The sequence below is a fragment of the Oncorhynchus tshawytscha genome, linkage group LG30 (assembly GCF_018296145.1).
Source record: "Oncorhynchus tshawytscha isolate Ot180627B linkage group LG30, Otsh_v2.0, whole genome shotgun sequence".
Lineage (NCBI taxonomy): Eukaryota > Metazoa > Chordata > Actinopteri > Salmoniformes > Salmonidae > Oncorhynchus > Oncorhynchus tshawytscha.
In genome coordinates, this window is record NC_056458.1 from 47,769,525 (window position 1) to 47,785,853 (window position 16,329).

At 46.8% G+C, this 16,329-nt stretch overlaps 1 protein-coding gene across 2 annotated transcripts in view; it reads right to left on the minus strand.

The window, feature by feature from the left end:
- smg6 (SMG6 nonsense mediated mRNA decay factor) overlaps positions 1 to 15,915 on the minus strand; it is a 42,997-nt gene extending 27,082 nt beyond the window's left edge. For both annotated transcript variants that reach the window (XR_006080350.1, XM_042309088.1), the window contains exons 1-5: positions 15,772 to 15,915; positions 15,014 to 15,115; positions 10,085 to 12,593; positions 9,417 to 9,609; positions 742 to 852 (exon numbers count right to left, since the gene is read on the minus strand). Coding sequence is in view for 1 of the 2 variants with exons in the window: in XM_042309088.1 (XP_042165022.1) it covers positions 742 to 852; positions 9,417 to 9,609; positions 10,085 to 12,593; positions 15,014 to 15,107 (2,907 nt within the window). In the remaining variant the exon portion in view is untranslated. The remainder of the gene's footprint in view (positions 1 to 741; positions 853 to 9,416; positions 9,610 to 10,084; positions 12,594 to 15,013; positions 15,116 to 15,771) is intronic.
- Between the last annotated feature and the right edge of the window lie 414 nt (positions 15,916 to 16,329).

Sequence of the window (16,329 nt, forward strand, 5' to 3'; positions counted from 1 at the left end):
TATACCGAGTTTATCATAAGACAACGAACAGAATGCATCAGTGATTTTCCCGAGTTTATCATAAGACAACGAACAGAATGCATCAGTGATTTCCCCGAGTTTATCATAAGACAACGAACAGAATGCATCAGTGATTTCGTATTTCCTGCAACTCTCTGAAGAGGCAACGAGAATGCCCCTGTGTGGTACTTCGTGTAGCCGTTTAGCGATGATGCTAAGTAGACGAAGGCTTTTCCCAAAAAACATACATTAAATGTTGTTCACTATAATGTAGCCTATGTTTACCTGCCAGAATGATATTGTGATTATTTTCCAAACTCTACCATCACATGTGCTACAAAAACACTGTTAAATACTCAAATTAAAGGATAACTACACCCAGAAATAAAAAATGGATTAGATTTTTCCCAGAACTCAAAAGTGGTCTCCTGATGTGGTTTAAGCATTGCTGTGGACTTAAAAACAACGAAATAGGATGTTCTATTTATTTATCTTTTAAGTGTGATTGTGAACGAAACAGAAATTTGGGAAAATACTAAACTATTTTTATAGGGCCCTATACACAGACGCAGTCTGAATACACATCACGTGTACACACACACACACAGTAGTCGTGTCGTTCTGAAAACACATCACAGACAGACAGACAGACAGACAGACAGACAGACAGACAGACAGACAGACAGACAGACAGACAGACACAGACAGACAGACAGACACACAGACACGTTGTGTTGTTACCGTCTTGCGTAGTGGACGTGGTCTGATGGCCATGCCGTCCATGTAATCCTCCAGTTTAAATTGAAACACCGTCTGAAGCTTCTGCAGCAGTGCATCAAAGAACACCGTCCCCTGGGAAACAAACACAGTGCATCAAAGAATACCGTTCCCTGGGAAACAAACACAGTGCATCAAAGAATACCGTCCCCTGGGAAACAAACACAGTGCATCAAAGAATACCGTCCCCTGGGAAACAAACACAGTGCATCAAAGAATACAGTCCCCTGGGAAACAAACACAGTGCATCAAAGAATACCGTTCCCTGGGAAACAAACATAGTGCATCAAAGAATACAGTCCCCTGGGAAACAAACACAGTGCATCAAAGAATACAGTCCCCTGGGAAACAAACACAGTGCATCAAAGAATACCGTCCCCTGGGAAACCAACACAGTGCATCAAAGAATACCGTCCCCTGGGAAACAAACACAGTGCATCAAAGAACACCGTCCCCTGGGAAACAAACACAGTGCATCAAAGAACACCGTCCCCTGGGAAACAAACACAGTGCATCAAAGAACACCGTCCCTGGGAAACAAACACAGTGCATCAAAGAATACCGTCCCCTGGGAAACCAACACAGTGCATCAAAGAATACCGTCCCTGGGAAACAAACACAGTGCATCAAAGAACACCGTCCCCTGGGAAACAAACACAGTGCATCAAAGAATACCGTCCCCTGGGAAACCAAACACAGTGCATCAAAGAACACCGTCCCCTGGGAAACAAACACAGTGCATCAAAGAATACCGTCCCCTGGGAAACAAACACAGTGCATCAAAGAATACCGTCCCCTGGGAAACAAACACAGTGCATCAAAGAATACCGTCCCCTGGGAAACAAACACAGTGCATCAAAGAATACCGTCCCCTGGGAAACAAACACAGTGCATCAAAGAATACCGTCCCCTGGGAAACAAACACAGTGCATCAAAGGACACCGTCCCTGGGAAACAAACACAGTGCATCAAAGGACACCGTCCCCTGGGAAACAAACACAGTGCATCAAAGGACACCGTCCCCTGGGAAACAAACACAGTGCATCAAAGAACACCGTCCCCTGGGAAACAAACACAGTGCATCAAAGAACACCGTCCCCTGGGAAACAAACACAGTGCATCAAAGAATACCGTCCCCTGGGAAACAAACACAGTGCATCAAAGAATACCGTCCCCTGGGAAACAAACACAGTGCATCAAAGGACACCGTCCCCTGGGAAACAAACACAGTGCATCAAAGGACACCGTCCCCTGGGAAACAAACACAGTGCATCAAAGAATACCGTCCCCTGGGAAACAAACACAGTGCATCAAAGAATACCGTCCCCTGGGAAACAAACACAGTGCATCAAAGAACACCGTCCCCTGGGAAACAAACACAGTGCATCAAAGAACACCGTCCCCTGGGAAACAAACACAGTGCATCAAAGAACACCGTCCCCTGGGAAACAAACACAGTGCATCAAAGGACACCGTCCCCTGGGAAACAAACACAGTGCACCAAAATGATTAGCCCCATGAGGAAACACTAAGGCTGTTTCAAAATAGGTGCATGAAGTTGAACATGGTGTGTGTGTGTATACGCGGTGTGTGTTCAGTGTACGCGGTGTGTGTGTGTGTACGCGGTGTGTGTGTGTGTATACGCGGTGTGTGTGTGTACGCGGTGTGTGTGTGTGTGTACGCGGTGTGTGTGTGTATACGCGGTGCGTGTTCAGTGTACGCGGTGCGTGTGTGTATACGCGGTGTGTGTTCAGTATACGCGGTGTGTGTGTGTACGCGGTGTGTGTTCAGTGTACGCGGTGCGTGTGTGTACGCGGTGTGTGTTCAGTGTACGCGGTGTGTGTGTGTATACGCGGTGTGTGTTCAGTGTACGCGGTGTGTGTGTGTATACGCGGTGTGTGTGTGTGTATACGCGGTGTGTGTGTGTACGCGGTGTGTGTGTGTGTATACGCGGTGTGTGTGTGTATACGCGGTGCGTGTTCAGTGTGTGTGTGTGTATACGCGGTGTGTGTTCAGTGTACGCGGTGTGTGTGTGTATACGCGGTGTGTGTTCAGTGTGCGCGGTGCGTGTGTGCGGTGTGTGTTCAGTGTACGCGGTGTGTGTGTGTATACGCGGTGTGTGTTCAGTTCAGTGTGTATACGCGGTGTGTGTGTGTATACGCGGTGCGTGTTCAGTGTACGCGGTGTGTGTGTGTATACGCGGTGCGTGTTCAGTGTACGCGGTGTGTGTGTGTGAGTACCAGGCCACGCTCTTGTATGGCAGTAAGCCAGCCAGCCAGCTCTCCCCCCTAACAAAAAAAAATTCTGAATTACGAGGCGCGCACTGAATAGGTTTGAATAACTATCCACATTTACTTTTCCTCATCCAACAAGAAAAGTTACAAACAGCAAGAATCACCAACCTATGTCAATCTACTATCCCCCATAATAGAAACGTTTACCTAGTCTATCGGTCAGCTTGTTGTTCTGTGTGATAAATAAATATTTTTAAACAGACTCTGGGACAGTTGTGGCACCAGGACCATTAAACATCATTCATTGTTTAAAGCAATGAGGCTGATGCAACCGATCAGAACGTTTAGCTTAAAATGTTGCTCAACTATTATTTAGGAAACACACACACGGCCTTAGGCTATACGCGCACATGTTCCAAAATGCAATTAGCAGGAAAACACTGTTCTCAAAAGCTAACTGAAAATATCAGTTTTGAAAGAGTGGAGATCTATTGATGTAACAACTAGCACGGGATGCTAATATGACTATTGATGTAACAACTAGCACGGGTTGCTAATATGACTACTGATGTAACAACTAGCACGGGTTGCTAATATGACTATTGATGTAACAACTAGCACGGGATGCTAATATGACTATTGATGTAACAACTAGCACAGGTTGCTAATATGACTAGTGATGTAACAACTAGCACGGGATGCTAATATGACTATTGATGTAACAACTAGCACGGGTTGCTAATATGACTACTGATGTAACAACTAGCACGGGTTGCTAATATGACTATTGATGTAACAACTAGCACGGGATGCTAATATGACTATTGATGTAACAACTAGCACAGGTTGCTAATATGACTAGTGATGTAACAACTAGCACGGGTTGCTAATATGACTACTGATGTAACAACTAGCACGGGTTGCTAATATGACTACTGATGTAACAACTAGCACGGGTTGCTAATATGACTATTGATGTAACAACTAGCACAGGTTGCTAATATGACTAGTGATGTAACAACTAGCACGGGATGCTAATATGACTATTGATGTAACAACTAGCACGGGTTGCTAATATGACTATTGATGTAACAACTAGCACGGGATGCTAATATGACTACTGATGTAACAAAGCACAGGTTGCTAATATGACTATTGATGTAACAACTAGCACGGGTTGCTAATATGACTATTGATGTAACAACTAGCACAGGTTGCTAATATGACTATTAATGTAAAAACTAGCATGGGTTGCTAATATGACTAGGGATGCAACAACTAGCACAGGTTGCTAATATGACTATTGATGTAAAAACTAGCATGGGTTGCTAATATGACTAGTGATGCAACAACTAGCACAGGTTGCTAATATGACTATTGATGTAACAACTAGCACGGGATGCTAATATGACTATTGATGTAACAACTAGCACAGGTTGCTAATATGACTAGTGATGTAACAACTAGCACGGGTTGCTAATATGACTACTGATGTAACAACTAGCACGGGTTGCTAATATGACTACTGATGTAACAACTAGCACGGGTTGCTAATATGACTATTGATGTAACAACTAGCACGGGATGCTAATATGACTACTGATGTAACAACTAGCACGGGATGCTAATATGACTATTGATGTAACAACTAGCACGGGTTGCTAATATGACTATTGATGTAACAACTAGCACGGGATGCTAATATGACTACTGATGTAACAACTAGCACAGGTTGCTAATATGACTATTGACGTAACAACTAGCACGGGTTGCTAATATGACTATTGATGTAACAACTAGCACAGGTTGCTAATATGACTATTAATGTAAAAACTAGCATGGGTTGCTAATATGACTAGGGATGCAACAACTAGCACAGGTTGCTAATATGACTATTGATGTAAAAACTAGCATGGGTTGCTAATATGACTAGTGATGCAACAACTAGCACAGGTTGCTAATATGACTACTGATGTAACAACTAGCACAGGTTGCTAATATGACTAGTGATGTAACAACTAGCATGGGTTGCTAATATGACTACTGATGTAACAACTAGCACGGGTTGCTAATATGACTAGTGATGCAACAACTAGCACGGGTTGCTAATATGACTAGTGATGCAACAACTAGCACGGGATGCTAATATGACTATTGATGTAACAACTAGCACAGGTTGCTAATATGACTATTGATGTAACAACTAGCACGGGATGCTAATATGACTATTGATGTAACAACTAGCACGGGTTGCTAATATGACTATTGATGTAACAACTAGCACGGGTTGCTAATATGACTATTGATGTAACAACTAGCACAGGTTGCTAATATGACTATTGATGTAACAACTAGCACGGGATGCTAATATGACTATTGATGTAACAACTAGCATGGGTTGCTAATATGACTACTGATGTAACAACTAGCACGAGTTGCTAATATGACTATTGATGTAACAACTAGCACGGGGTGCTAATATGACTATTGATGTAACAACTAGCACGGGTTGCTAATATGACTATTGATGTAACAACTAGCACAGGTTGCTAATATGACTAGTGATGTAACAACTAGCACGGGTTGCTAATATGACTATTGATGTAACAACTAGCACGGGTTGCTAATATGACTATTGATGTAACAACTAGCACGGGTTGCTAATATGACTATTGATGTAACAACTAGCACGGGTTGCTAATATGACTATTGATGTAACAACTAGCATGGGTTGCTAATATGACTATTCATGTAAAAACTAGCATGGGTTGCTAATATGACTATTGATGCAACAACTAGCACAGGTTGCTAATATGACTATTGATGTAACAACTAGCACAGGTTGCTAATATGACTATTGATGTAACAACTAGCACGGGTTGCTAATATGACTATTGATGTAACAACTAGCATGGGTTGCTAATATGACTATTCATGTAAAAACTAGCATGGGTTGCTAATATGACTATTCATGTAAAAACTAGCATGGGTTGCTAATATGACTAGTGATGCAACAACTAGCACAGGTTGCTAATATGACTATTCATGTAACAACTAGCACGGGTTGCTAATATGACTATTGTGCTTTTGGCTAATGGCTAATGGCTAACGAAAGAAAGTTGTTAGAACATGAGATAAACGCTGGTTTTAATGGCAATATGAGGAAGTGTTTACAAAATAATTCCGTCAACCTTTCTATGGTCAGATTTGTTGGCTACTTTGAAACAAGGTAAGACGTGATTCATAAAATGACAAAACGCCCAGGTTTTAAACAATTACATTTATGGCTAAAACATATTCAACCAAAATATAAAAACACCTCTGCCCAGTCATGTGAAATCCATAGATTAGGGCCTATGTTTATGTCTGTAATAAAGGTCTATGCCCTCTCGGTGCCCACCAGTGCCCAGTCATGTGAAATCCATAGATTAGGGCCTATGTTTCTGTCTGTAATAAAGGTCTATGCCCTCTCGGTGCCCACCAGCACCCAGTCATGTGAAATCCATAGATTAGGGGCCTAATGAATTTATTTAAATTGATTGATTTCTTTCTATGAACTGTAACTCAGTAAAATCTTTGAAATGGTTGCATGTAGCGTTTATATTTCTGTTTAGTATAGTTTCAAAATGCTGAATGCCTCCACTCAGATTGCAGTGCACAACAGACACTGGGCTTTCTCTGAACGAACCGTGCTTAGAGGACGTCGACCGAATCGAGCCTTCTTTAATTTACCTTATTTTTATTTAACTAGGCGAGTCAGTTAAGAACACATTCTTATTTACAATGACAGCCTACCGAGGAACGGTGGGTTAACTGCCTGTTCAGGGGCAGAACGAAAGATTACCTTGCAACCCTTCGGTTACTAGTCCAACGCTCTAACCACTAAGCTACTTTTCGCCCCTACACTCTAACCACTAAGCTACCTAACCCCCCTACACTCTAACCACTAGGCTACCTGCCGTCCCTACACTCTAACCACTAGGCTACCTGCCGCCCCTACACTCTAACCACTAGTCTACCTACCTCCCCTACACTCTAACCACTAGTCTACCTACCTCCCCTACACTCTAACCACTAGTCTACCTACCTCCCCTACACTCTAACCACTAGTCTACCTACCCCCTACACTCTAACCACTAGACTACCTACCGCCCCTACACTCTAACCACTAGTCTACCTACCTCCCCTACACTCTAACCACTAGACTACCTACCGCCCCTATACTCTAACCACTAGACTACCTACCGCCCATATACTCTAACCACTAGACTACCTGCCCCCTACACTCTAACCACTAGGCTACCTGCCCCCTCCCCTACACTCTAACCACTAGGCTACCTGCCGCCCTCCCCTACACTCTAACCACTAGGCTACCTGCCCCCCCCCACACTCTAACCACTAGGCTACCTGCCACCTCTACACTCTAACCACTAGTCTACCTACCTCCCCTACACTCTAACCACTAGTCTACCTACCTCCCCTACACTCTAACCACTAGTCTACCTACCTCCCTACACTCTAACCACTAGTCTACCTACCTCCCCTACACTCTAACCACTAGTCTACCTACCTCCCCTACACTCTAACCACTAGACTACCTACCTCCCCTACACTCTAACCACTAGTCTACCTACCTCCCCTACACTCTAACCACTAGTCTACCTACCTCCCCTACACTCTAACCACTAGTCTACCTACCTCCCCTACACTCTAACCACTAGACTACCTACCGCCCCTACACTCTAACCACTAGACTACCTGCCCCCTACACTCTAACCACTAGGCTACCTGCCCCCTCCCCTACACTCTAACCACTAGGCTACCTGCCCCCCACACTCTAACCACTAGGCTACCTGCCGCCCTACACTCTAACCACTAGTCTACCTAACCACCTACCCCCTACACTCTAACCACTAGTCTACCTACCTCCCCTACACTCTAACCACTAGTCTACCTACCTCCCCTACACTCTAACCACTAGACTACCTACCGCCCCTACACTCTAACCACTAGGCTACCTGGCCCCTACTCTAACCACTAGGCTACCCTGCCCCTACACTCTAACCCTAGACACCTCTAACCACTAGGCTACCTGCCGCCCCTACCTCTAACCACACACTCTAACCACTAGGCTGCCTAGTCTAACCACTAGACTACCTGCCTCCCCTACACTCTAACCACTAGTCTACCCACCCCCTACTACCTGCCTCCCCTACACTCTAACCACTAGGCTGCCTGCCGCCCCTACACTCTAACCACTAGTCTACCTGCCGCCCCTACACTCTAACCACTAGGCTACCCTGCCGCCCCTACACTCTAACCACTAGACTACCCTAGACTACCGCCCCCTACACTCTAACCACTAGTCTACCTACCTACACCCTAGGCACTCTAACCACTAGACTACCTAGACTACCTGCCTCCTCTACACTCTAACCACTAGGCTACCTGCCGCCCCCCCTGCACAAAACAAAATGCTAGTCCCAGTTAGCTACTAGTCCAAGTTAGCTGCACAAAACAAAATGCTAGTCCCAGTTAGCTGCTAGTCCCAGTTAGCTGCACAAAACAAAATGCTAGTCCCAGTTAGCTGCTAGTCCCAGTTAGCTGCACAAAACAAAATGCTAGTACCAGTTAGCTGCTAGTCCCAGTTAGCTGCACAAAACAAAATGCTAGTACCAGTTAGCTGCACAAAACAAAACAAATATTAGACAGCAAGGCTTTTGATCCTGGAGGGGATTCTCTGCTGTTATCATGCAAATGATTGATTTTGGAAGGAGCTCACCCCTTAGCTAGGTAGCTAACTAGCTACTAAATTAGCACAACTGCAGCGCATTTAGCACATTCTAGACAATTCTAGCTATAAGATATGTAGCTGGCAAACATTGAATTGCGAATTCCCTGCTGTAACTAGATCACGCGGAACATACTGGACAACAGAGAGACTCACAAGGCTCCGGTCGTTGTATGTAAACAAACATCATGTGACTGGGGTCAACCAGGAAGCTTCATAATGAAACATGTGACATGAATAAAAAATCAGCTTCTTATCTCCTAACGTATTGCACAAGTTGACAGCAGGTATTTAAGTAGCTTCAAATATAGATATTTATTTAAAAACGTCAAAGAAATGGTTTCAACGGTATTGACGGAATTGAAAAACCATCACGTTGGCTTTTCTTCTCCAAATACCCCGGTATAAGGCCCAAGCCTATCACCTAAACGTTCACATGCAGGCTAATTATTTAAGGACAATTACATCCACTTTGATTTTTTTTTAAATAACCATTTCTAGTGTTTTTTCCCATTTTTCTAATCTATTTAAAATGGGCTATTTTGGTTAATAGCCTTGAAGGCCAAATTCTATAGCTGGTGCTTAGCTACGTGGCGTGTGTTCAGTGCGTCTACCTCGTCCAGCAGAGTGAGGAGCATGGGGGTGATGCGCAGGGTTGAGTCTCCGCTGGGGTCTTTGAGGAGCTGTCTGAAGTGCTCTATAACCTGGTAGAACACGTTCTTCCATAGAGCCTGGTCCAGGTTCTGACTGTCACTGAACTCTATGTCTGTTAGGATCACCCGCTCATACAGGGTCAACAGGTCAGCTCTGGGGGAGGGGGGTGAAAAGGAGACAAGACAGAAAGGAGCTTAGTCAGTTTTCAGACAAGTTGCAGCCCCCAGCATATTACCAAGTTGGAGCTCCCACCCTCAATCCATCCTACCCTGACATCTCCTCCCTCCCTCCTACCCTGTCCCTACCTCTCTCCTACCCTGTCCCTCTCCTGCTTCCCTCCATCCTACCCTGTCCCTCTCCCTCCCTCCCACCCTGTCCGTCTCCTCCCTCCCACCCTGTCCTCCTCTCCCACCCTCCCCCACCCTGTCCTTCTCCCACCATCCTACCCTGTCCCTCTTCCCTCCATCCTACCCTGTCCCTCCATCCAACCCTGTCCCTCTTCCCTCCATCCTACCCTGTCCCTCCATCCAACCCTATCCCTCTCCCCTTATCCTACCCTGTCCCTCCATCCTACCCTGTCCCTCTCTTCCCTTCATATCCTACCCTGTCCCTCTCCCCAACATTTTACCTGAGTTGAGCCATGCGGTCCAGTCCGTCAGCACTGAGTCTGTCTCTAGATAGGAGGTTGCTGAGTTGTAACTCCTGGCTGTCTGCAGCCCTCAGCTGTCTCCCCAGCTCTCCCCTGGCCTGCTGCTCCACCTCCTCTGGTGTCAGACCTGCTCCAGCCCCAGTCTGGTACCCCTGGCCCCTATACTCCCCGTAAAACTGGGCTGGGTAAATGCCATTGGAAGAGGGCATCTGGTAGGGGGTGGTAGGCATAGTGTGGTAGGGGTACGGGTAACGTGCATTAGGGTTGGCATTGTAAGGGTAAGGGTTGTCAGAGTTCTGGTACTTGTAGAAGGCCTGGGCCATGGCTGCGGCCTCCTGCTGGGGGTAGAAGTGCTCCCCCTGGCGGACCGGGGGACTCCCTGCAGCCTCGTCGTCCGTATCCAGGAAGTGCAGCGCTCCGTAACCGCCGCCCGTCTGAAGGTACATGGGCTGCTGCTGCTGGAGAGAGGCATGCTGGGAGAGCCGGAGAGCGGGTTTCTGGTCGGGGTTGTTGGGATCCCAGAGCCGCCTTGTTCCTCCGCCCCTTCCTCCTCTCCCTAGTCCCGCCTCTTTTCCTCCTCGAATCCCACCAAAAAGGAGCCTTGGCCCGGGCTCCGTCGGCAAATTGGAGAGGTCAGTGTGGGCGGGGAGGATGAGAATGCCCCTCTCCTTACCACGAGGCAGAGTGCCCTGCCTGAGGCGCCCCTGGGGGTCATCGCTGGGGCCTGAGGTGGCATGGGAGGTACCTGACTGTCTGTCGCTCTGAGACACTTTCAGGAGCCCTCCTCTCCCTCCTCCTCTGTGTCCTCTTCCCCCTCTGCTCTCCTCCTCCCCTCTCCTCCACAGGGGGCTCAAGTACTCCTCTCCCCCATCTCTCCTCCTCTCCTCCAGTGAGTCTGTTGAGGAGTCTCTAGTGTTTCTCCTCCTGTTCGGTAGCTGACCTCCTCCTCCCTCTCCTCCATCTCTCTCCCTGTGCCCCAGTCGGTCTCGTCGGGCCCTGTCCTCCCTACGATCATCCCCTTGTCCCAGTCCGTCCAGGCTGGTGCCACTGCTGGCAGAACTGGTGCTGTAGGTGCGATTCCTGGGTCTTCTGATGTTTGACTTGGAGTTGTGTTTAGAGGAAGATGACGAGTGGTGGTGGTTGTTAGTGTTAGTCCTGCATCTCTCACTCCTATCTCTGTTTCTCTGCATCTCTCCATTCTTCTCTCTGTTTATATCTGAGGGTAGAGGTTGGGGTCTGTTGTTCCCTCTCTGGTTGTCTCTCTCAGTATCTCTATCCCTCTGTTTTTCTCTTCCCTTTGCTGGCTGTGCATCTGCAGGACGGTTCGCTTCCCTCTCTCCATCTTCTTCCGACACTCTCCTGTCTCTCTCGGTCATCCCTCGCTCACCCTCTCCTCCTCTTCTCCTGGAGTCCTGATTCTCCCCTTTCTCCCCACCTCCTCTGTTCCTGCGGTTTCCCCTCTCTCTCTTCTTCTTCTCCTCCTCAGTCTTCTCGCATCCTTCATTTCCTCCTCCTACTCGTCCCTTGCCTCCACCTCCAGCTCTGCTCCTCCTGCCCTCACCGCTTGCCTTCCTCCTCCTGCCTACTCCTTCCTCGCCCTCTCCTCTCTTCCCCTCCTCTTCTCTCCCAGGTGGGGCAGTCACACAGAGTGTCTGTATCTTTCCAGTCAGGTTCTCTACTCCATGGTCTGAGACGGCTGCTTTCCCTGTTTCTCTCCTCCCCTGCCTTCTGCCTGTCTCTTCACCCCCTCTGCCTTCTTCCTCTTTCTCTCTCCATATGACTGGTTCCCTCCTGGCTTGGCTTTCCTCTCTGACAGGATCAGGGGGACCAGGAGCAGGTTTATCTGTCTCTCTTCCCTCTTCCCCCTGGGTGGTGGTGGTGCTCCTCCGACCCCCAGGCTGGTAGATCTCTCGGTCAGGTTTACGGGTCTTCCTGGTGGCCTTGGGAGAGCCAGGGGAACGCCCTGCTGGCTCTCTACCCCTCTGGTTCTTCCCTCTCACCTCATCCCTCTGTCTGGAGTTCTGTGGTCGGTTAGCTGAGCCTGACGGTCCCTTTGCACTACTGCTACTACTGTTGTTGTTGTTGTCTGCTCTGGTGGTGTGGTGGTCAACTCTTCGAGTCCTCTGTTGTGCAGGCGCTCGAGAGCATCCACCCCGGTTTGAAGTAAAACCTCCTCCACATTTCTCTCCTCCTCCTTTCCCCATCCCTCCATCTATACATCCAGGTTCAGTTGAAACTGTCTCAGTGGCAGCCATGTTGTGTCCTTCTTCCTCCTCCTGTGGCAGTGACATCACCAGTTCCACCTCAGGGTCAGAGGTCGTGGCTAACGGGTCTCCAGGGGAGATGACTACGCCGCCGTCCTCGCTGTCATGGCGACGGTTGCCGTGGCCAGCCCCGGGCGTGTAGCGCTGCAGGTCAGGGCGTTTTGACGGGTCGTTGCCGTGGTGACGCTGCTGTCGTTGGCCACGTCCCTCCTCTCCTCGCTCCTCTGTGACAGAGAGAGGGGTACGAAAGGGAGAGAAAGTGTTGGGAAAGAAATAGAGATGGGAGAGGAGAATGGGAGATATTAGTTGTGATGACTGACTTTTCAACAGAGACACACAATCCGTTCTGAAGGTCAGAGCCCCTTCTCCTTCTCTCTTTCGCCCTCTCGTTTCCACTCCCTCTATCCTCATTTCCACTCCCGCTATCCTCATTTCCACTCCCTCTATCCTCATTTCCACTCCCTCTATCCTCATTTCCACTCCCTCTATCCTCATTTCCACTCCCTCTATCCTCATTTCCACTCCCTCTGTCCTCATTTCCACTCCCTCTGTCCTCATTTCCCTCCCTCTGTCCTTTCCACTCCCCCTCTGTCCTCATTTCCACTCCCTCTGTCCTCATTTCCACTCCCTCTGTCCTCATTTCCACTCCCTCTGTCCTCATTTCCACTCCCTCTATCCTCATTTCCACTCCCTCTGCCCTCATTTCCACTCCCTCTGTCCTCATTTCCACTCCCTCTGTCCTCATTTCCACTCCCGCTATCCTCATTTCCACTCCCTCTATCCTCATTTCCACTCCCTCTATCCTCATTTCCACTCCCTCTATCCTCATTTCCACTCCCTCTTGCTCAGTCGAGTAAATTTAGTTCTTTCTCAGTCTCCTCTGACTAACACACAGCAGGAGAAAGTGCCAGAAGGTGAGAGCAGGAGGTAAGAGAGAAAGCGATAGCAGGAAGAACAGTCTGCCTGATAACGTAGTGCACCTGTACTCTGTACTTCAACAAAGACAACAAACAATGACACAGCTGCCCCAGGGCCTGAATAACAGCTAATACCAGTCAAACTCTAAATGTTCACGATCTGGGCAAAATCCTATGAACTTGGATCAATACGTCGAGACTGGCGTAGTTTGAGAGGGTCAAGGGCGCACCGACGGCTGTTTCGTTATCCAGACCCCTGTCCAGATGTCCTGATCATTTTCTGACGTGTCTGCAATGTTGGTCGTGCATGTTGTCGTATGAGCACGATTGGGCAAGGACTGTTGCCAATAGCTAATGAGCACTCAGCATGTGAGACCAAAACAACAACAGTGAAGAGGAAAGCAACAACAACAACAACAACAACACTGTGAGGACCGAGGTGATGGGAGACCATTCCATTGGTCCTTAAGTCAAATCTCCACACACCTGGATCACCGGGCCATGCAAAACAAACTCCACCAATATTACATAGCCATCCTACCATGATAGAAATCAAAAAGATAATTATATCATTATTATTTTGTATATTAAGTCCATATTCTGGGCCTCTGTCTCTTTTGGTATTTCTGCACATAAAAAGCAGCTCACTGTTTGCGTCAACATTTCTTTCCTAGAACAACTGAGAAACGCAAGGCAGGATCAACTAGGGAATCATCGTGTGACGTGAGCACGTCCTGGGGTTGAGACTGGACAAAATGAAAGATTTGGGACGAGGAAAATCCGGAAGTGTGAGTGTGTCCAAGTTATTACGATTTTATAAGTGGTGTAGTGTATTGCCCAGCATACGTGAGTAAGATCAGTCAGTCCAACAGGGGAGTCTCCAATTTAAGGTCCTGGAAAAGCTACTGGGTTAGGTGAGCAGGGTTTAGTTCCAGCCCTACTCAAACACACCTGTTCAGCTCATCATGGCCCAGACTCTGAGACTGAAGATCATGATTGTCAGATTTTTATTATTTTTTTAAAACAGGTACCTTAGTGATGGCCTTAGAATAAAAAATATTCTCCATGACAACCGGAGTGGCCTCATCAATGATCATTTAGGAAAGATGTGTGTGTATATATATATGTGTGTGTGTGTGTGTGTGTGTGTGTAGCTAGTTAGTGTGGTTGCCATAATGATATACTTAGTTTAAAAAAATATATATATATATATAAAATAACGCTAAACAAAACATTATTCCCAACTTGTGTGCGCTAACCAACTAGTTCAACTGTACACTTTCGCCAGCCTTCTTCCATAACAACAACGTTAACTGTGGCCTGTAAAGAGAACAGCCACATAGTGTTGTTGTATTTGAGGGTAAAACCAGAAGCTCGTCTCTGCTGCTATAACACTAACCGACCACAGAGCCCAAACCACTGCAGCCGGCGGGGAACCTCGGTCTACGGGCTGACGGGGACATGAACCGACCGACAGTCGGTTGTGAGAGTCCAGGGGGGTGAGTGAGTCCCCTGGGTGGAGGAAGAGGAGGATGAAGAGGAGGTAGAAGGGTGTTTTGAAAATAAAATACCACATGATGCTTCTAGCTGCCGTTACATCAGATAGCTAACGTTAGCTAGCAAGCTAACTACTTCGTTTCCGTTTATACGTTTTGTTCACACCCTCGTTTGTTGTTGTTGTTCTCTTTCGTGGTTTATAACGATACCAGTCGGGTGATCGCTCTCACCTCTGTGACAATCGTCGTGATGGTTGGTCAAAGTCGACGCTTCAGCTCGCAGCTCCGCAGCTGAAATCCGAACTCGGTCTAGTTCGTCCGCCATCTTGGTTTCTGTGTACACACACACACATTATACACACACACACATTATACACACACACATTATACACACACACATTATACACACACACACACACACACACACACACACACACACACACACACACACACACACACACATTACACACACACACACACACATTACACACACACACACACACACACACACACACACACACACACACATTACACACACACACACACACATTACACACACACACACACATTACACACACACACACACACACACACACACACACACACACACACACACATTATACACACACACACACACACACACATACACACACACATTATACACACACACACACACACACACACATTATACACACACATTATACACACACACATTATACACACACACACATTATACACACACACACACACACACACATTATACACACACACACATTATACACACACACACATTATACACACACACACACACACACATTATACACACACACACACACACACACATTATACACACACACACACACACATTATACACACACACATTATACACACACACATTATACACACACACACACACATTATACACACACACACACACATTATACACACACGCACACAAGAGTAGCGCGTTGAGAAACCAAAAAACACACCTGTGTAATATTCTGTCGCCTACAGTGTCGGTAGTCAAGCTGGAACTGTCACATTGCGTTTTGTTGTTGTTGTTGTTGTTGTTGTTGTTGTTGTTTTTTTACGAAATGAATTTGGATAAATATTAATTCAAAATGTTTTAGTTAAGATGCCGAAACAAGGCATAGGTTGGCCTACAAAAAAATAAACTACCATTTGTACTAGCCTACTAAACAAATCAGGCCATTGCCCAAAGTGATCTGACTTGCAATCCTTTTTAAACGATTTTGGAAAATGTTAAGATTATATATTTTTTTAAATAATAATTTAAAAACCGTTTACTTTAGTTCTACTTCTTGTGAGATCAATAGGCTATTTAGTCGACTATAGTTAGCAGTGGCCAAACAGCCCGTCAGACGAAGCAATAACAGAGGGTGATTCGTAAACTCATGAATTATTCAGCGCATTTACGAACGCACCGGAGAGGAAGCGGGAGGTCCAACACCCTCCAGCAGCGGGCGTTGCTTCGCGCACCAAGCAAGGAGTTTTTATAATGGTCAATGACTGTCGAATTTGGTCAA